Here is a 21,710-nt window from a genome sequence, read left to right as displayed (position 1 = left end):
TAAACTCCTGACTCCTGGCTTAGAGGGATATTTGGTCACACGTTGACCCACAAGCTTCTTGTTTCTCATTTTCACAATCTCTGTATACGTCCCAAACGCTGGTCCACAAAGCGGGGATTAAAACCTCAGGAAGAGCCCTGACACTCCCTGCTGTCCATCAGCACAGGACAGGAGCAGAAAAACAGAAAGGGCATTAAGGACACCCGTTCTCCTTTCAAAGTTGGGTGCCACTGTTTTATCTGGTGTCAGAACCGTTTGACAGATCACAACACACAGATTGAGGCATTTACAAAATATGTACTAAGTGCCTGCTGTTTGGCTCTGTGCTAGTACTGAAATACATGGGTTACTGCGCTGATCAAGTCCCTGCAGGTGTGAGGCTTTTTTCTGGTAAGGGAGAGGCACAGCATGAGAGGGAAGGGAGCCCAGACAGAGAGGGAGGCGTTGAAGTGAGTCTCCTCTCTGAAAGTGGGACTCTGGTAAGGAGCTGCGTACTGGCAGAGAAACATTGGCCTCTTGCATGTGAGCAGGTGTAATAAAACACAGATGCCTGGTGTCAGCTGAACAACAGAGAGAACATGGCTTAAGACACAGTTCCCTCCTTTAAGAAGCTTCGAGTTTGGCAAGGGAAAAAAAGCAAGGAACAATTTGAATGACAACTTGACAGTCTGAATTCCTAAATACTCTGGCAGACCCTGAAATTCACAGAAAAGGAAATAAAGCCAGTTCTATGAGCCAATGCCTAGTAACCTCACAATTCTTCATTAATACACATACTAACAACACACCTTTCTTCCAACTATCAAACTGGCAAAAAATACAAAGACTGTGTTTTCCACTGTTAGTGTGAGGAAAGAGAACTCTAATGCACTTTGGATTAGAGTCCAAATCAATAAAGCCTTTCTGGGTGGAGCATTTGTCAGTGTCTAAGTAAATTTTAAATGGGTATTTCTTTTGAATCAGCAGTTTCCAAGATGAGTCTCAACTAGAGGAAAATACTTGCACATATGCGCAAAAAGGCAGGTGTAAAGTGTTTACTACTACATAGTTAATAATTTTGAAACAGGAAAAACTGAGCGTCCAGCCACAGGGAACTGTTTTAATAATAGCACATCCATACTAAGAGCTGTTATGCAGTCATGGAGAAGAATCAAGTAGGTCCATATGAATTTACATAAGATGTATTAGAAAAAATGTGTGTAATAGAAGAACATGATTACTTATGGGATGTGTGTGGGTATAGTTTGTAAATCTGGTAGAATATATGTCAAATTGTGTGGTGGTTAATGGGACAAATGAGAGGCGACGAATGGTAAGTGGGTGTGTTTTCCACTTCACGCAAATAAAATTTTTAATTTTTTTGTATTTAAAAATAACCATTAATACAATGTGAATTATAAGACAATTGCACAGTAAAAAAAAAATGCCCACTGTGGCAAGCTCACCCTTAATTCTAGAAGGACTACACTTCAGTTATCAAATCTACACCCTTGGAGTTCCTTGTTTACTTTGAACACTGTATTTCTTTAAGCGGGGAGGGGGAGTCATTTCTTTCTTCCTGCTATTTTCCCAGGATATGTAAAGTCCTATTCCTAGTGATAATGTCTGAAAATGAACATAATCCAAAGGTCCTCACTTTGCAATGTTTGCAGTAAGATTTCGGCATCTTAGCATTTAAGTGTTTTCAGATTACATCCATTTAAACATCTGTGATTCATTATCGTAAATATCACAGTTGTGTGGGACCATATGTTTCGGCTTGCAGCATATATATATATAAAGAAAAAGCACTAGCAATAAATTTCAGGAACCTTAGACTTGCCGGGGGTATGTGCAAAAAGAACATTTTCAGACACGTGGGGCCTTCTATAATCACAGCAATATACTTGAGATCCCATATAAGAATCCTTCAATTGCAAAAGTTGCCAGTTTTGATGGAAAGCTATGATTTACATTTGGCTCATGCTCGTCCCATGATAATTCAGGTAGGGTGGGAAGCGGAACAAAGGCCTTTAGACGCAGTGGCTTTGACTTCCTTAGGAAATGAACATGGGCTATTGTTGAGTGAAGAAATCACAAGAAAATGGGACACCTTTAACAAGTGATGAGACGCTCTTGGCAGGCATCCTCCTCCATTCCCACGAGGCTGAAGCTAGAGACGATGCCATATGGCATAAGAGATGCAATGAAAATCTCTTGGCAACTGGAGGATGAATAGACATGACCTACAGGGATGATCATTTTCTTGCTTACATCAGAAAGCCATATATGCATACAAGAATTAATTGTGCTTCATGTATTGTAAGCCAGATCATCATATTTTAATATCCTGATAAGGTTTTGTCAACTAGACAGAACCAATTTGTTATCACAGCTGGCGAGTGTCTCACCCACCACAATTAGGGAAGAAGCTGAATGAATTAATTGGTTGCAACCAAAGAGTCGGCTAATATTTCTGATTGCCAGCTCTTGCCAGGATTAGCACTGAGCAGAGCCAGAAGGATAACCTATAAGAGGCTTGTGCCCTGAAAGTACTCCCAGGTTACCAAAAGATAGGTCAGGAGAAAATTATGAAGGTGTAGAAAGCAGTGTTCCACACTCTATGGAAGTTTGATTGGCATAGCTGCTGGTTATTATCAAGCCACCGACCTTGTCAATATTGAGCCTGTTCTTTAGGAGGGATTGTTGCCTCAGATAGTGTACTTGGGCTCCCAAGCAATACTCTATCTTCAGGAAATGTTCCTAAACCCTCTCTGGAATGTAGGTGGCATAAGGCCATCTCTGTGCAGAAGCATTCTTGGTATCCACAGGGAATGAAGGATGGGTTGTTCAAAATGCCTCAGGATGTTTTACACAGAAGATACTCATCCACGCACTGTCTACAGATTCTTTATGAGTTTTATGAAAATCAAACCACACTTAAGATCATGGATCAAAATGCCATGCTCCTTTTGTCCTCCACCCCCATGATGTTTTGTTTGCTGTGATCTCGGAATCTGTGATGGCTTTGTAGTGCAATAGCAGGATGTTGGTCTGCAGAAAGTCCAGATCTCAATAGTTCTTCGATAAAAGTTTTAGATAGATCACTGATAGCAAATTCCACAGTAAGCTTTTCTCCCAGCCTTTAAAAGCTCTTGAATACTTCTAGATGTTCTGGGGCTGCATAATGATCTGGAGGGGCCTCATTCATGCATTTTCCTTGCCCTTCTTCAGATTGTAAGTGTTTCCTAAATTTTGACCTACAGAAACTTCTAGCTTCTGCTGTATGGGTTTTTCCCTGATGGATCTAATCGCTTACTTCAAGATTGCACTCAACTCTGTCTTTGACACCTCTTTCAGCTCTAGACAGACTGTCTAACTTCTGTTAAGCCATATGCTCCTAGGCTGTAGAATAACTTCTAACACTTACTTTGGGTTCTCCCATTCCTGGAACAATCCACCCGCTGTATCTTCTCCCAGAACCTGGGACAGGACTCTGCAATAGATGTAAAAAAGCCAAGCTCAAGCCCTGCTACTTACAGATGTGTGACCTAAAGAAATTTGCTTTGGGGTCCCTGGGTGGCTCCATCAGTTAAGCGTCTGACTTTGGCTCAGGCCATGATCTCGTGGTTTGTGAGTTTGAGCCCCGTGTCGGGCTCTGTGGTGACAGTGCAGAGCCTGCTTCAGATCCTCTGTCCCCCTCTCTCTCTGCCCCTCCCCTGCTCATTCTCTCTCTCTCTCTCATGCATGTACTATCTCAAAAATAAACATTTAGAAAAGAAGAAATTAGCTTAATCTCTCTGGGCTTCAATTTCCTCATCTCTATGATATTATCATCAAAGGACTGTTGAAAGATGAAAGAAATATTTGTCAATGGTTAGTGCACTGCCTGACATTTCGAAAATGTTCTGCAAGGAACTATATATAGAAGATAGCTGTATATCTATCTATTTACAGAAGTATATGTAACTATATACAGAAGTATATCTGTATATAGGTATATATCTAACCGTATGTAGAAGACATCTTCTATAGAAGATAGATGTCAAACCTAAAAAATCAGCACCATTATGGTTTTGTAGGGTGCCTTGAAGATACAGGGAAGGGCTTCAGGTGATTGTTAATGCCTGTTCATATGAGCTAACACTCATTTAACTTGGATACTATTGACATTTATGTTCACTGAACTAGTTTAGAACTGGAGTGAATGTTGTCTTGCCAGAATCCTCAGCGAGTCTGACGTTATTACAGATTTTTGATACCCAGCCAATTTGCCCATTTTCTTGGATCAAGTAGGTTGGGAAACTAACCCTGTACAGATTGGTTTGTTGATTTTATATAAAGAGAGGCAAACCAAGAAACAGTTATAGACAACTGTCTCCTAATTATAGACAACAAACTGATGGTTACCAGAATGGAGATGGGTAGGGGGATGGGTTAAATAGGTGATGGGGATGAAGGGGTACACTTGTTGTGATGAGCACTGGCCATTGTATGGAAGTGTTGAATCACTACATTGTACCCTTGAAACAAATACTATATTGTATGTTAATTAACTGGAATTTAAATAAAAACTTAAAAAAACAAACTTAACATTTACTTCTCCCAAAACCCACCTTCCTCTTCTGCATTTGAACATGTAGAGATCATTGTTTACTGAGCACTGCTTCAGATGATAGATTATAAGGTCTTTAGGAGATGGGACTGTGTCTTCTCTATTAATGGTAGCACCTTATACATTTCTTTTAATATTTGTAAATCAGAATCTGATTCAATACACATTCCCTGAAGACTTATTTTGCAGGACTTTTGTTTGTTTCCTCATCTTGAACATTTTTATTTATTTCCAAATGTTGGATTACCACTGCTACACTCCTACCTGCTTTCATCTCCAAGTCCCCCTAATCCCTTCTGAAACCTTCCATGGTAAGGTAGTAAAAGACCAGTTGATCATTCCACCTAGAGTTCTAGGAAAGAGGTTGGGTCAAAGCTAAAGGCCCTTTAGATCCACGATGCTGTCTTGGTAAATTGATGGTGTGACGTAAAGGTTATAATTAGATCTTCAAACTCTCAGAGTCAATTAAAATATGTGCCTATGTTGATTTGTGTACTTTCACTATTTGGGTTATGTATTAGTATAAATATTTACCTGAAAAGCTATAATTCATCGCTTCACATGTTTCTAATGTGTTGCTGCCTTCTTAAACACAATTTTATTATGGCTTAAGGCCAAAGCATTGTTTAGAAGAACACATCCAATTTTATAATAAAACATAGGGAAAATATACAGGAATTTGCTTTCTAAGCAATTTTTAGAGAACACATCTCCTTCATAAAGTGAGAAATACTCGTTGATAATCCCTCATCTTGGATGCTTTCTGATAATGATGAGCATGCTCATTAGTTGACTTTCTCTTGCTGCTGGGAATAAGTTATTATGTGGAACTATGATTTGTTTGCTTATAATTTCTACCCTGTGGTGCTTGTTTGGCCTTTTGATACAATGAAGAAATGGAATGTTCATCTTTCAACAGGGCAACCCTCCAGATCTTCTAGACACCGAATATCATGAAGGCAGATAATCTAGCGTATTCATCTTTATGTTAGCATTTATCCCTTACTGCCTACTATCCTGAACACTGTAAGTGGAAAAAATATATTTTTAATGGGTTGCTAGATTAAAATGTTGAGATTTAGAATAATAGAAGCTCCCAATTGTAAGACATCATTCAACACCAGAATCTCTTCCATACCATTCCTGCTGAATAGCCATTTAGGCTCTACTTGAAAGCATCTAGAAACAAGCAAATTATTTCATCCAGAAATACTGGTCCTTCCAAATGGCAATCTGAATTTCTTCAGGCTTTTCTAGTATTTGAACAATAAAGAGTTCATGCAAATAACAATATTTGCACTATACATTCTTGTAGCCTCCACCTGCACAATTGTAACACCTCACCTTACCCCCTCCTCTGGCCATCATTGAGATGATTTCTGAAAGACCTCACCCAAACTCATAAATTATTCTCCCAGGACCCCTCCTTCTGGCCTCTTTGTTGCTTAACTTACCTGAAAAGCTCTTGAAGGAAGAGTGTCCTCACCGCTCATTGTGAGAAGGCTGCTTCTCAAAGTCCATCTCTTGGATCGTCAAAGCCATGAACCCCCAAGATGCCAGGAGACCCAAATGTACTATAGCCTTCATTGTATGAGAGCAAAGTGAAGGTGTACTCCATTCAGAAATGGGGCCAAGCCACCATTCACCATCGCTGTTTGTAGGGAACCAGGCTAACAGAGCTTGAGATTACCTAAATTGCCTGTGGTTTGTGCATCTTTAAGCTTGTATATATAGCTTATGCCTTTCTTGAACTACAAACCCATGGGGCTAGACTAGGAAGCCAATTTTGAGTTCTGTCTATTCCTTCTGTTTCTGCCTCTCTCTAAGTGCCCCCATAGAAGTTGTCCTCCTTACAGGTCTCTTCCTCGTTATGTAGATCTGCCCACGCAGTTGACAGGTACTTGGGAAATCACGGGTCTGATTGCATCAGACATGATCAGGATCTGAATCATGATTTAGGCTCAGACAAGACACTCTGCCACATGTCCCCAGACAACTCCAACTGCAAGGCCAAAAATCTGGAATGTTGCTGTGGACCAAGTCTCTCTTATCATTAACAGAAATACGGAGGGAGGCACATTTGCACATAATTACTAGATAGCTCAGGAACTAAAGGCTATGTAAGAGACATGTGCTAGTCCTATGGAAATCAGTGAGACGGAATCTCTGTAAAGATGAGACTTGGTGATTCTCAAAGCTGCTGAGTCTGTGATTAATATTTCGCTGATCGGGTGACTTTCAATCGACTTCCTCAAATCTTCATGAGTTTGGGCCATCATTCTCAGTTTTGTTTGGGGAGTTTCAAATTTGCTTAGCTGTCAGGTTGCAGTTCTGCTGTTTATTCATTCAATGAACAGGGTTGAGTGTATATTGTGTCAGGCACTATGCCATATAAAGTAATTCCAATTTGAAATACAAATTCATAGTGATTATAAGTACCGTGGGATAGACGATGCACCATATTCTTTCAGAAAACAATCTGCCATGTTTGCCTGCCTCCTCTGTAACAGGAGGAAATGTAACCCTGACAGAAAAGACTGGTTTGAGAGCTAGCAGCTCAGTTTTTAGTGGTAGGCAGAAAATGCCCTGAAAGCAGATGTGGGCCCTGTCTTGTTTCAAGAGGAAGCCCTTAAGGGTTTACATGGCAAAAATAGGTTTCTGCAGAAGATCACTTGACAAGATCATTCATTATGGTATCTTTGCCTCGATAGAATTGAAACTCTATTTTGTCAAAGTTGGAATCAAAACATAAGATGATATTAAGACTGTGCATTCTGCACCCATCAAAGCTACAAAGACTTTGCAGGTGAAATGTATTCCAGAGCTAATCAGTCATGGGTAAGAACATGCCCACAACCTCATAGAAGCTATGCACATGTCAGTGCTGATTCCAGGCCAACAATGGAGTACAGGATACAATTAAATGTGTTCAGGAATCAGGAGGGTAGAATGAATGAAGGCTGGGGGAGGTGCCTATTGTATCAGCTGGGGATCTGGCCCAATGTGGGTAGGACTGAACATATGTTAATGAAAGTTAGATTGGCTAGAACATTTGAGAAATGAAGGAGTTCAGGGAAACCGTAGGAAATGCTTTCTGTTTCTCTCAGTTGGGCAAGTCCATAGAGCCTCTGGACTAAGCCTTATGAGCTCTTTTAAAGGAAGTTGGTACCTCTGGATGCCAGTGGGATCCTGAGGGATGTGAAAAGCAATTAGTCTTGCTCTGTATCCTGGGGAGAGTCCATCTGATGTTTCTGAATTAAGTGCTACTTCAGTTGTCAGAAAGGCACGGCTTTCCGTGTCCAGGCAAGGACTAGCAAATGAACAAATATGCAGACCTTCTTGCTACTGGAACAATTGGATTCTGTTTTACTAATGAGGCCAGGGGTACTGAGATATCTGGTATAAGGGAGAGTAAACAATTTACGTTCTACTGGACAGAGTCATTGCCTGGTGTCAGTGGTGTGCTGGAACCAGCTGATACTTGCACTCCTGAGAGCTGGTTAAGTTTCTAGAAAATCTGCAAGCCAACTGAAGGCACATTGGTAGCTGAAATCAGCCATATTTAGAATATTTACACCACAGACATTGGCAAATGCTATAAATCAGGACTTTTCCCCTCACCAGCATAACTGCTAAAACAAAGCCACTCCCTTCTGTGTGCGACTAGAGATGGCTAGAAGCAGATTATCTGTAGACCCAATCGTATCTCTCTGTGGGGGAGATTCCTTCAGCTCCTAGGAAGACCCATTCAAAGCCCACGGGCCCACTGATCCACACACACATCCTCACTCAACCAGACAAGTAGTCTGACCACCAACTCTAAGAGGTACACATACCACTCACGTGCAGACCAATTTTCAAGTCTCTACAAATGTATACATGTATTTAGGACCATTTTCCCATTGAAGATGTGAGTGTACAGATCATTGACTGACCCCAAAACACTTATAAGAGTAGGACAAATTCCATATTTTAGTACATACCTATCTACACGAACAGGACTGATCTATATTTTGCAGATAAATTTAAATCCATTTGCATTTTCATATTTCCTGGGATCATAATACAGCTTAATTTGCTTGCTCACACATTTCAAGATGGTAAGAAATCTATGCCTTTTGGATTTTCATCCTCAAGAACCACATTCAAAAGAAAGAAATAAAAAAGCATAAAATCAAGGTCAGGAAGATTAAGCCCCTTAATTCACGTGCCAAACTTCCCATTTCAATTGTGGTTTTGTCTCCCAGCTTAAGTTTGTCTTTTTGTGACATTTGCATTAAGCCCAGAGGACTTTTTGAGTGGAAACATGCTGAAAGCATAATTGAAACTCTGAGTGGTGCCATTTGTCTCATTTGCATTTTTCCCCCAGGTGGGGAGTTTTCACATCCCCCTTTCTTCTCCTGGGGTGTTCAAAGATTATCGCAAAGAATGATGTTGTGCAATTGATTCCAATAAATCCCCATGTACAGTATATTATATGTATATTTTTTCTTTCCAGAAGCTATTTTAAATGCCACAGTGATAAACTATGTAAGGAAGTCCTTTGTAGGTTCATATTAGCACAGAGAGTTTATATTCCCCCTCAGATAGAGATTTTGAGTATTTGTTCACAAGTTTAATTGTTTATTAGAATGTTTGCTTTCAATTATTTTCATGGTGTCATTCCAAGCTCTTTAGGAGGATGTTTCTGTAGAAACACATCAAAAACAAAAATAGATAGACGGGGCGCCTGGGTGGCTCCATCAGTTAAGTGTCCTGACTTGTCTCACGGTCAGTGGTTTCGAGCCCGGCATCAGGCTCTGTGCTGATAGCTCAAAGGCTGGAGCTGGCTTCGGATTCTATGTCTCCCTCTCTCTCTGCCCCTCCCCTGCTCTCTCTCTCTCTCTCTCTCTCTCTCAAAAAATAAATAAATAAATAAATAAATAAATAAATAAATAAACAAACTTAAAAAAAACTATTCAATTTTACCCTTAATATGTTTTTTGAACTCTGTGTCCCCAAACATGCACTGACTCAATCTCTATGAAAAAGTTTGAGGGGCTCCTAGGTGGCTTAGTCAGTTAAACATCCGACTCTTGATTTTGGGTCAGGTCATGATCTCATGGTTTTGAGAAATCATGGGTTTGAGCCCCACGTTGGGCTCTGCACTAACAGTGCAGAGCCTGCTTGGTATTCTCTCTCTCCCTCTCTACCCTTCTCCTGCTCATCCTGTCTCTGCCTCTCTCAAAAATAAATAAATAAAACCTTAAAAATTTTTGTTAAAAAGTTTGAGAATCACTGATATCTTGGTTGTGTCAGCAAAGTTAAAAAGACAACGATGCAGGGCTGAGGCTATCAGTTGCACCATTTAATAGGGATTTTAAGGTGAGTGTGTAATCAGTGGGGCAGTAGAGTCTGTTTTTCTAGGAGGAAGAAGAAAAAAAAAGTGTGGTGAACTTTCTTCTTTTTATAAAGTATTCCTCATGTATTTCAAATCTGCCATTTACCTATGGCCAGAGTTGCTGTCATTGGCGAAGTCTAGATCTGTGCCTTTTCTAAGGTTTGCATCTCTCTCAAATCTGCATTATTTATGTTAGATATATTCTTTCAAATATCAGAGGGCCTTCTGGATTATATCCAATAATCATATGGAGTTATATCAGATCCCTTGTAGATGATAAGCTTGAGTAGGGCGGGGCCAGGCATGAGTTTGTCTGAACGAGGGATGTGCACAGAGGCATGGAGCCCTGGCCAGCATTTCGGGAGGGCTCTAGTGGCTGCAAAGACAAACGCATGTTTTCATTTGACTCCTTAGATTTCAGTTAACATTATTAGAAAGCAGGACATCTCACACATCCAACAGATTTTATAAATGTTATCTTCAAATAATTTTGTGAGGATAAATAAAGTGAGACACGTAGAAGAAACATATTAGTTGAATAATAGATCATCTGTGAAAATATGGCAGAACCATGAGGCTGGGAGCCTTGAAGGAAGGGGTATATTTGCCGTGGCAGACTAGCAGAGACTAACTGTGTGGCCTTAACCTCATTCAACCTCCCCAAGTCTCAGTTTCTAGAGAGGAAGAAAAAATTACCTACCTTGCACTGGTAATGTAAGGATTCAGTGCAGTCATGAATGTGAATCTCTCAGTGTAGTGTCGTGCTTTTAGGACAAATAATGCCTTAGATTGGTAGGAAGTTATCTGTACAAACAATCTATTTAAAGGATATTTAACGAAACTGTTGAGTCTGCTGTGGGTGGGGCCTGTAATTTTATTCCTTTGATGTCATCTTTTCCTTCACAACGTCTCACGTGAGAGAGGTTGGGCTTTGCCAAGAAAAGTAGGAGGATTCAAAGATGGGCAAGTCTGGATCAGAATCATCTGCCTCACTCCCTTGGCCCCAGCAGAGGTGCCTATAGTAACTATCTCCATGGTAACCACACTCGGCCCAGCAGGCCAGAGCATAGGTACCTGACTAGAAAGAGATGGAAAGACCCAGGAGGCAGGTGGAAAACCAGCTGGCAGCAGGAAGCTGTGCAGGAAAAGGAAAAAGTAGCTTCCTTAATGCCCATGATTACAGGAGTAATGATGGAGTAATGATAATTCTTATTCATGGAACACTATTCTCACTGTCACGTAGGTATATATGATCATGTTGTATGCTCACCATAAGAATTACAGTACCTGTGAGGGAGGTACTGTTATGTCCCACTTTATAGATGAAGTCATTGAGGTGCAAAGAAGATAGGTGGTCCACCCAAGGTCACAGGGCTGCTACACATGAACCAGGATTAGAAAAGGGCTTAGATACCTACTGTTAAAACTGCCCTTTCTTAAGGCAAGGGAATAGCAGTTCCTGGCATGCTAGGTCCCCAACCTCCTCTCTGTGCCAAGGATGGCTGGGAAATGTGGAAACCTGGCATCTTGACAGGAAGTCCATTGTCTGAGGCCCTGGTTCTTGGCCCCAGCCGCATTAGATTCATCTGGAGAGCTTGAAAGAGATACTAGTGCCCTGTCCCCAGACCAGTTGAGTTATACCAGAATCTTGGTTGGGAGTTGAGAAGAAATTGCTATTTTTTTTAAATGCTCCACAGGTGATTCTCATAGCCTGGAAAAAGAACCACAATCTAAAGCATCTGCTCCTGAATTGGTAAAGGTATCTAAAACAAACAAGGACCCATTTTGCAATCCTTAGCGATTTGGTAGAGCAAGCTGGGAAGAAAGCTAGACTATACTGGATGCCTACCATGTGCCAGATCCTGAATGTCAATTTGATCCTTCAGTACACCCCTACCTGGCACTTCTGAGAAGCGTAGAGGGATGTATGAGTGGCCTTCAGGGGTCAGGATGGGGCAACTGCCCTTTTCCCTCTTATGTATCAATTCCCAGGAAATGGATGTACTGAGAGCTTGAACTGTAGATGCAGACGGATGGACTGGGGACAGTTTCCTGCTGTCTCTGAGTGTATGCACTTGATAAAGTTAGTCTCTCTGAGGTTCAGTCTGTTTTCCTGTAAAATGGAAAACGATGCTTACAGAGTGTACATTTTCAGTGGGACTATATTGCCCCCAGAGGGGTGGCGTGAGGGATGGGCAAAACATTGCACTTTGTGTGTGTGTGTGTGTGTGTGTGTGTGTGTGTGTGTGTGTGTGTGTGTGTAAGGCACAGGGCACATACTGTAAGTAAACAGATATGCAGTATATTGGGGCCATTAAAAGTTCATGACAGTGGTGGCAATTAGGCAAACATTTCTAAAATTCTGAGGGGGGTACATAGTGAAAAAAAAGTGGAAAATACTGCTTATTGGTTAGAATTGCTGGGAGACTAAAAGAAGAGACTGAATATAGAGTCCTTGGCACAGAGCCTGGCGCTCAGATGCCACTCAATAAATGGTAGATGTTGTTACTGTCATTTGTCAAAACATTCATTGAACGTGTGCACACTGATCCTAGCTTTGGGACTATGTACAGCATCACTGGGATGATGAAGAAAGATAAGGCACCACCTGTGACTTCACCAATGAGCTAAGTCAAAGCCAAACACAGGAGACCTAGTGCTCTCATAAAGGGAAGCACACGGGTCTGGGGAACTAAGGGGACAGCATGGACATTCATTTCCTACCTGTCTCCAGTGCTGGGCTCAACCAAGACAAGAGGCAACTAGGGACCTTCTTTCTCACTTCCTGCCCTTGCTTGGAGCAGCTCCTACTCCCAGCGTGAAAGAAGTACCACCAGTCCACCACCACTAGAGAATCACTTTGCCCCTGGAAAGCAGTTGGATTAAATGTAATCATTATTGATGGCCCCCTGTATGGAAAAGCATTCTGTTCATTGGTGGAAATAGAGTGATGAATAAAAAAATAAGATTCAGTTTCTGCTCTTGGTTTTGATGAGGAAAAGAGATATATAAAGTGGACATATTGATATAACATGATATAAAAGATCTTGTGTGCAGGAAAGTCTGGGAACACAAAGAGGGTATTTGGACAAGCTGCCTGAGCTGACTTTTGTAGAATGAGTAAGAGTTAACATGTTAAAGAAGGCAGGAAGTAACTTTTGCTCAGAGCCATCAGTATGAGCAAAGGGTTGGGAGAATACAGGTGCACGCTGGCACAGGTGTGGGTGATGAGTGAGACACAGCGTGAAGGCAGAGGCCAGGGGAGAGGCAGCTTAGCCATGGAGGACCTTGAGTGCTAGTATCATTTGGAATGGGGAGCTGTAGTTGTGTGAGACTCAGGTAGAGGCAGGTTGATTCTATAGTGTGATAGGAGGGTCCAAAGCTTTCTTCAAGGAATAAGTCTTTATGTGGCCTTCCAGACCCCACATTTCCAGCTTATCTCCACTCTTTCTTCCTCACTCTCTCCCTTGCTGTCTCTGCGCATCTCACTGGTTTATTTACAATTCCCTGAATGCCGCTGGACTTTTGCACATGTTGTGGTTCTTTCTGCCTGAAATAGGTCCCCTATTACTTATAAGGTATTGAATTCATGTCTATTTCTCTGATTACACTGAAACTCAGGGACTGTGCCCATCTTTGCTCAACATTATAGCCCAAGCATCTAGCATAATATAGGTTCCTAGAAAATATTTGTGGAAGGAAGTGTTGGAGGTGGGAAGGAAGAAAGAAAAGGAAAAACGTAAGGGAAGAGAAGGGAAGGGGGGAACAGAAAAACAGAACTAGACCCCGATAAACTTCTGTATGCCTTCCCTCACCCCCAGCCTTCCCCAGAGGAGTCTGTCTTCTTGGGTCCTGCCCAGGGACCAGGACCAGAACCAGCCAGCATCCTGGCATTCTAGCAGGCCCTGTCATTTGATCAATGTGCCTCCTGTGGATGAATGCTAGTTTATAATAACAATGAATGCAACTTTCATGTGTCTTCTTCATAGTTCACCTCCAAAAACTGAAAGCAGGTAGGCCCAATTAATCTTGGCTACCAAGACAGACGGTCAGAAGCAGTGAGCAAATGTCTGAGAACTACAGACTCAAAAAGTCTACCTGTGTGTCTGTACAAAGATGTCCCTAAATCTGCCTCAGCAGCCAGAAAATGTGCTGGAGCCCTGATGCAGAGGGTCCTCGACAGCAGACCGTGCAGCATGCTTCAGGGCTGGGCAGGAACACAGGAGCAGGATTGGACGGGATGCCCACATCCTTATATTCAAGTTATGATGGGATTTTTAAAATTGATTTACATAATCTCTACAGCCCACATGGGGCTCGAACTCATGATCCCTGAGATCAAGAGTCCTATGCTCTTCCAACTGAGCCAGCCAGGTGCCTCAGGTTCTGATGGGATTTTAGGAGGGCTGTATTTTAAAGTTTATTTGTTGGGGTGCCTGGGTGGCTCAGTCAGTTAAGCATCTGCCTTCAGCTCAGGTCATGATCTCATGGTTTGTGAGTTTGAGCCCCCAATGGGCTCTGTGCTGTGTGTGCAGAGCCTGCTTCAGATCCTCTGTCCCTCCCACTGCTTGCTCTCTCTCTCTCTCAAAAATAAATAACTTAAAAAAAATAAATGAAGTTTATTTATTTATTTGCCAGTGCAGAGCGTGATGTGGGCCTTGAACCCAGGAACTGTGAGATCATGACCTGAACCAAAATCAAGAGTCAGTTGCTGAACCAACTGAGCCACCCAGGTGCCCCAGGAGGGCTGTATTCTATATGAGGCTTTGTCTTTATTGAAACATATAGTTGTGCAAGAAAAATGGACCAGGGCTCAAATCTTGGTTTTGTCATTCACAAACTGTATGTGGGGGCACCTCCTTTGCCCTCTCTGAGCCTCAGTTACCTCATCTATAAACTGGGGTCAAAAAAGCACCTCATTCATTGTGCAGATTAAATAAGATAATGTATATAAAATGCCTAACACTTAGCCTTGCGTGTGGAAAGTGTTCAGTTCACATTAGCCATTATCATTATCAGCTAATGTGGCTATTATCGCCATAAGAATTATATCCCAGAACAGAATGATCAGCTTAGTTCGTCAAATATTTATATGGCTTCAACAGTGTGCTCAAACCAAGGTAGGTGTTGTCACCAAAGACACAGAAGAAAGTTCCTAGCAGCAATATGTTGAGAGCCCCAAACTGGAAGTAGCCTGATACCCATCAAGCAGAATAGAGGCACCTGGGTGGCTCAGTTGGTTAAGCATCTGACTCTTCATTTCAGCTCAGGTCACGGTCTCATAGTTTGTGGCATTGAGCCCCACATTGGGCTCTGCACTGACGTGCGGAGCCTGCTTGGGATGCTCTCTCTTCCTCTGCCCCCCTTTCTCCCTGCCTCAAAATAAGTAAATAAACATTTAAAAGAGTAAAGTAGATAAATTCATTATAGCCACATGCTGGAACACTACACTGTGGTTTAGATTAACTGTTGTGACTCGCAGCCACATGGATGCATCCCACAGCCATGATACTGGGTGGAAGAATCCAAATACAAAAGAACACACACTGGATGCTCCCGTTTGTATAAGTGCAAATGCAGGAAGAACAGATCTATGGTATCAGAAGTCAGCATAGGGCAGCCTCCAAAGAGGAGGGTGGGGATTGTGCTCAGGAGGGAGGGGAAGGGCTAGTATTTTGTATCTGGGCCTTGGCACTCAGGACATGGGCACACCCATGTTATGGAAATACATCAAGTTGTACATTCTAATTTAAGTGCTTTTCTGTATCTGTGTTATGCTTCAGTGAAAGGTTTGCTAAACAAACTAGGCTGCTCAGCAGAGAGCTAAGAAAACAAAAGTGGGGTGAGGAAAGAAAACAAGGAGTACAATTGTGTGCTTGCCTGTAAGAACAGCTACTTTTCCTGATCCTTCCCATACATGACTTAGCCACTCAACTATAGGAATTTTGTTCACATCTATCCTGCCACTGAATTAATCTGGGCCAGGCACCATTGGTACAACACTAGACTAACTGGTTTTCTTGGCCTGCCTTCTTTTCTCCAAACCACTCTCTAGAACCCAGAGCCACTAGTATCTTGAAAGATCCTGTGCAGCTCTGCATCCTCAGTCCTTAGCACCTGCCTGGAACATGAAAGGTCATCAAGGATAGATCTAGAAAGAATAAAGTCCTCCGGCACAATCAGAGCCAGAGGGCTACAAGGGAGTGCCGTGGGATAAGGGGGAGCATTTGTAGATCTGGGTGGGGAGCAGTAATCCACATTTAATGGTCAGAGATATCTCTGGACTAAGCTGCCCGACCTACTCATATTCTTTCTGTTTTTGTTCATCTGTTTTTTGTTTTGTTTTGTTTCCCCAGTGACCTTCAATGACTGCAAGGGAAATAACAAGCTACACTATGAGGTCTCAAGCCCATACTTCAAGGTGAACCATGATGGCAGCTTGGTTGCTCTGAAAAACATAAGTGCGGTGGGCAAGACTCTGTTCGTCCACGCCCGGACTCCCCATGCAGAAGACATGGCAGAACTCGTGATTGTCGGAGGGAAAGACATCCAGGGCTCCTTGCAGGTAACATAGCTGTTTGGGACAAATGGGGTCCACAGAGGAACACTGGGGTCTTTATGTCTTATTGTGGAAGATAGTTCTTTGGTTTATTACTGGCCAAGACGTTTCTGTCATTGCAAATGACAGAAACCCAACTCAAAAAATTATGGGAGGGGATATGTGAGAATTTACTGGCTAATGTGACAGATATTTCGGGGATGACTCTGCCTTCAGGCAAGGTTATGTACCTGTGCCCGAATAGGACATCGGCTTGATCCTTCCCCCCTTTTGTGGTTCTGTTTTCCTTCTGCTGGCTTTGCTGTAGATAGTCGCATCCCTCTATGTCTTCCAGCGTAGAGGTCTCAGCAGCTCTACTGAGCTCTACTCATTTTCCCAGCCTAAAGTCACCTGAGAGAGCACCTGTTCCTGATAAAGCCAACAAATTCTTGAAATCAAATCTCGCTGGTTCTCATTGGAACGCATGTCCACCCTTGAACCAATCACTGTGTCCATTGGGTAGTGATGCTCTAGTTAGCTAAGTCTGAGTCACACATCTTATCCTTTTTTTTTTTCTAATGTTTATTCGTATTTTGAGAGACAGAGCATGAGTGGGGGAGGGGCAGAGAGAGACAGGGAGACACAGAATCCGAAGAAGGCTCCAGGCTCTGAACTGACAACACAGAGCCCCACGCGGGGCTCGAACTCACAGACTGTGAGATCATGACCTGAGCTGAAGTTGGACGCTTAACCGACTGAGCCCGCCCAGGGGCCCCAGAGTCACACATCTTATCTTGAAGCCAGGCGGAGTCAGCCCCACCTAAGACCTGTGAGCCCAGAGCGAAAGATAGGTAGTTACTCAAAGTAAATTAGCATCCTGTTATCTGAGGGTGGGGAATGGTGGTTGTGCAGGCAAGATCACAGTGGCCCACTAGGGTTGTATAGCAAGGCAACCATTCCTTTTGGCACTGCTCCTTTGCCATGCCCTGGTGCCCACTCCAGACACACATGGGTGCAGATCCCTACACCTGCATGCATGCTTCCACACTTTAAGAGTGCTACAAACTGGGGGCACCTGGGTGGTTCAGTCGGTTGAGCATCTGACTCTTGATTGCCGCTCAGGTCAGGGTCTCACAATTTGTGGGATCCAGCCCCACACAGGGCTTTGTGCTGACAGCGAGGAGCCTGCTTGGGATTCTCGCTCCCCCTCTCTCTTTGTTCCTCCCCTCCACTCTCCCAAAATAAACAAATAAACATTAAAAAATTTAAAAAAGAGTGCTACAAACTGCCCTTAGGCTTCCTGAGACTTTTCACTACAAATGGACTCACCTACTCCACTTTCCTCAAGAGCTTAAAGACTCTGTGGCTTCTTGGTAGAAAGACAAGGCACACAGCAAGACAAGGCACATGCTGTGTCCCCAGCGTGGTGTGGCCAGAGTTTTCTCCTGCTTGACAGTCTGGTGTTAACCCAGTGTTTCCAAGTCTTGATTTTCTCTGCCTTTCCCCATCTGTCACATTCCCCATAACTTTGCTGAATCTGCTAATTCTCGTCCGTGGTGGAGGGCGGCGGGTGGAGTGAACACCAATTCTACGACTGGGGAGCGGAGACCACGTAACTGGCAGTGTGAGTGTTGCTTTCCTGCCAGTGCTGTCTGTGTGATCTTGAAAGAATCATAAAACTTCTTTATCTGCAGACTGGAGGGGTAAAACAGTCTGGGGTGGCAACTAAGTGGCATGTGCTTTGGCCCATTCTGTCACCATCCTCCTGGCAGACATTGCTAATTATCCCTGGCTTGACCTCAGTATCTTCCCCAATGCAGTGCTTCTGGAAGCTACTATCCGTTGATCATTTAGAGATGTTTCTAGGGATGGAATATATTTGCCATCCCTGGACCGGACAAAGTCCATAATTCCCCTTCATATCTGTGAGTCTGTGCGTTAAGGGTAGATAGCAAGCTAGAAATTAATCCACAGTGTGCCACTGATATTTTCAAAGAAAATAGGATATTGATGAATACATCCAGTGTGGGAACCCACTGGCACTACGAAAGCAAGCTTGTCTCTCCCTTAGCCATGGTCATTTTCACAGCATCTCACTAATTCATGATATAAATGACTTGGCACATATCTAAAGTAACAAAATTGCGGGATATACAGCACAAAGTGCTTCTTAGGAACAAGTAAATGGCACAGGGATTCACGTAAGGGGGTTTACATGTGGGATGGGATGTGTTCAGACGGACATTGTTCATCATGGTTAGTGGCTCATCTCTGCATCCAGAAAAGACAATGTCATACTAGTTTCAAGGGGAGCAGCAAGAATTCTAGGCACTTCTTGGGACAGATTCCACCTTGACAGGCTGGGGAGGCCTGGGGGTCAATGTGAAGAGACTCAGCCTTAAAGAACTGGTCTCTTGAGTCCCAGAGAGACCCTCCTCCTGGAGGCCAAGCCCCTTCAGAGCCATTTCTCATTTGCCACTGCCTGTGCACCTTGTCAACAAAACCTGACTGTGATTGCCTGCTTCTTATAAAGCATGGTGGAGGTTGCCGTGCTGTTCAGTTTGCCAGACTCCAGCAGAACGGGCATTCATCTCCTGCCTCCAGTAATTTTACAAAGTTCGAAAATGGGCCTGTGAAACACCCCAGAAGCGTCTGTAATAAAAAGCCCAAAACAATTAAAAAAGAAAAAGGATAGGAAAACAAAATAGCTAGCTAGAGAATTCCTCCAAGGAGAGCGCCATCCTTAGAGATGTTTATTTAGTATCTTTGAAGCCCTACGACATGCTGCCAAGCATCCAGCTTCTAGAGAAGGGAAGCAATGGGACCCAAGTCAGCTCAGCTCGTGGGTGGGAAGGGAATATGAATGAGTATGTTGAAAAAGAACCGAGCCGGTAACAGTGCTGACTGCCTCCTTGTGCCTTTAGAAAACAGAGAGGGCAGAGGAAGCTGGAAGACAGCTTGCTTGTACATGGCCCCACTGTGTGCCAGGTGCCACTCTCATGAACCACAAATGGTGATTCGTTTAATCTCCCCGCCACCTAGGGGGGCATGTGCTAGAGTCCTCATGTTACAGATGGGGGAAACTGAGACACAAAGAGCATTTGCATCTTAGGTATGTGCATCTCAGTGTGTGCTTTAGTCTCCACTGTTTTTAATTGTCATACCCTCCCTGTGGGGCTGCTGACTTTACCCCTTCCTACGGATGTGAGAAGTTGGCCAAGATCCCCTAGCTTGAAGCTGCCAGAAATGAGATTGTGATCTGGCCTCTCCATCCAAACATCCATTCTCTTTCCTGCCCATTCTTCAACAGAGGAGGGCATGAGTCATGGCAATACAGTAGCAATGGAAGAAACCAACAAATGGAAAGTGTGTTTTGATGGAGGAAAGAGCCAGGATTTAGTGTTTGGGTAACTCAAAGCTTTGGAGGCCCAGAGGATGGAAATGAATTCGACCAGTCAGAAAAGGGGTGGTTGGGAAAGGACTTGGTTCAGTCAGGCTTGGGTGTGTTGAGTGCTCCTAGGCACATGGTGATAGAGATGTCCAGGAGACAATAGGGAATATGGGACTAGGTCTCAGGGTAAACATTTTGGGCAAGAACAGTATACTGGTAGGGCTTTGGCTTTGGTGTTGAACTTAAGTAGGTTCAAATTTCTGCACCACCACCTGTGATTGTGTGACCCTGGGCATGCCATCCAACTCTCTAACCCTCAATATCCTTATTTTGAGATAGGGGTAAGAGTAGAGCCTGCATTACAGAATCATTCTGTTGGGCACAGCACAGAGCACCAGGGGACCTATCCCAATGATGTCATCATATTGGAACCTCCAGAGAAAGGATAGGTACTGGGGGTTAAATGACCTCCCTGAGGCCAGGAGATAGAAAGCTGGGTTTACGGGCAGGAGGAGAAAGTGAAGCCAAAGAAAGAAAAAGAAGGTGTGCTCAGAGAGGGCAGTGGGGGACCCAGGGTGTCCAAAACAGATGCCATATCAAAGTGACTGATTTCACAGCATTCTGTTTTGGAAGGCAGGACTCTCTAAAATGAATGTAAGCCCAGTGAAGCCCAGCTCAGCTGCAGTCCTGGAGCTCAGATCTTTAACAACCCCATGCGCCTCTCATATTTTTACACGCTACCTGTGATACTGTTTCACCCAGAAAGCCTGTAGCCTAACCGTATGAAGTCCAGGTGTTAATAGCTTTAATTATCAACTCCCAAGCTGTCTCTGCAATTTCAGCAGGCTTCCCAGAAGCTCCTATCTGTCTGGGCTTGTACCTGTAAGATCAGCTTAGACCTGAGAGGGAAGAAGAACATATTAGTCCCTTGTGTGTTGACAGGGGTGGCGGGATTCCAAAGAAAGGGACGAGGCTAACCATGCATGCGAGAACGGTTTCTAGCCTGGGGAAGGTAACAGTAATCTCCACTCACGAAAGCATGTCTGCCAGATCGTGGCTTGCCCCGCACGGAATCTGCTGTCCCTCACTGCCTGACAGTGGAGAATGGGAAGACAGCAGAGTGCTTGGCTTGATTTTCTTATTTTTACCTTGGCTACAAGGGCTCCAAAGGTTTCTATGGGAAAGCCCTGGTTCATCCCTTATGCGTCTTGGGTAAAGATGTCTTCCCCTGCCGTGGCAATGGGACTCATCAACCTCATTTTCACATCTGGCATTTAAAAAAAAAAAGCCATAGGGGCGCCTGGGTGGTGCAGTCGGTTAAGTGTCTGACTTCAGGCAGGTCACGATCTCGCGGTCCGTGGGTTCGAGCCCCGCGTCAGGCTCTGGGCTGATGGCTCGGAGCCTGGAGCCTGTTTCTGATTCTGTGTCTCCCTCTCTCTCTGCCCCTCCCCCGTTCATGCTCTGTCTCTCTCTGTCCCAAAAATAAATAAACGTTGAAAAAAAAAAAGCCGTATTTTAATTTATTTTTTGTGACTTAAGAAATCGTAGCTTTGATGACTGGATGATAGCAAGGAACACTGACATCAATTACAGAACTGGACAAAGTCAGGCTGGGAAGTAGGAACAGCAGAGAGCTTGTAGAAATTCTGAATTCCAGCTTGAGAGCTAACGAGACTGTGTCTAGTCGCTGCTTCTTGAAATGCGTGCGTTCACACTCTAAGCAGCTGTAGAATTTAGGTGCCTGTGACCTGGACGGCTGGGTGCTCACAAACAAAAGTGCGCGATGCAGCAGGAGGGAGAGTTGTGG

At 43.5% G+C, this 21,710-nt stretch overlaps 1 protein-coding gene across 2 annotated transcripts in view; it reads left to right on the top strand.

Annotated features, from left to right (window-relative positions):
• The window catches only part of CDH13 (cadherin 13), a 1,023,179-nt gene that overhangs the window by 358,294 nt on the left and 643,175 nt on the right, over positions 1 to 21,710 (top strand). For both annotated transcript variants that reach the window (XM_015083822.3, XM_053210797.1), the window contains exon 3: positions 16,331 to 16,539. In XM_015083822.3, the coding sequence (XP_014939308.2) occupies positions 16,331 to 16,539 (209 nt within the window). The remainder of the gene's footprint in view (positions 1 to 16,330; positions 16,540 to 21,710) is intronic.

Source organism: Acinonyx jubatus, chromosome E2 (assembly GCF_027475565.1).
Source record: "Acinonyx jubatus isolate Ajub_Pintada_27869175 chromosome E2, VMU_Ajub_asm_v1.0, whole genome shotgun sequence".
NCBI lineage: Eukaryota > Metazoa > Chordata > Mammalia > Carnivora > Felidae > Acinonyx > Acinonyx jubatus.
This window is presented reverse-complemented; position numbering and strand designations above follow the sequence as displayed.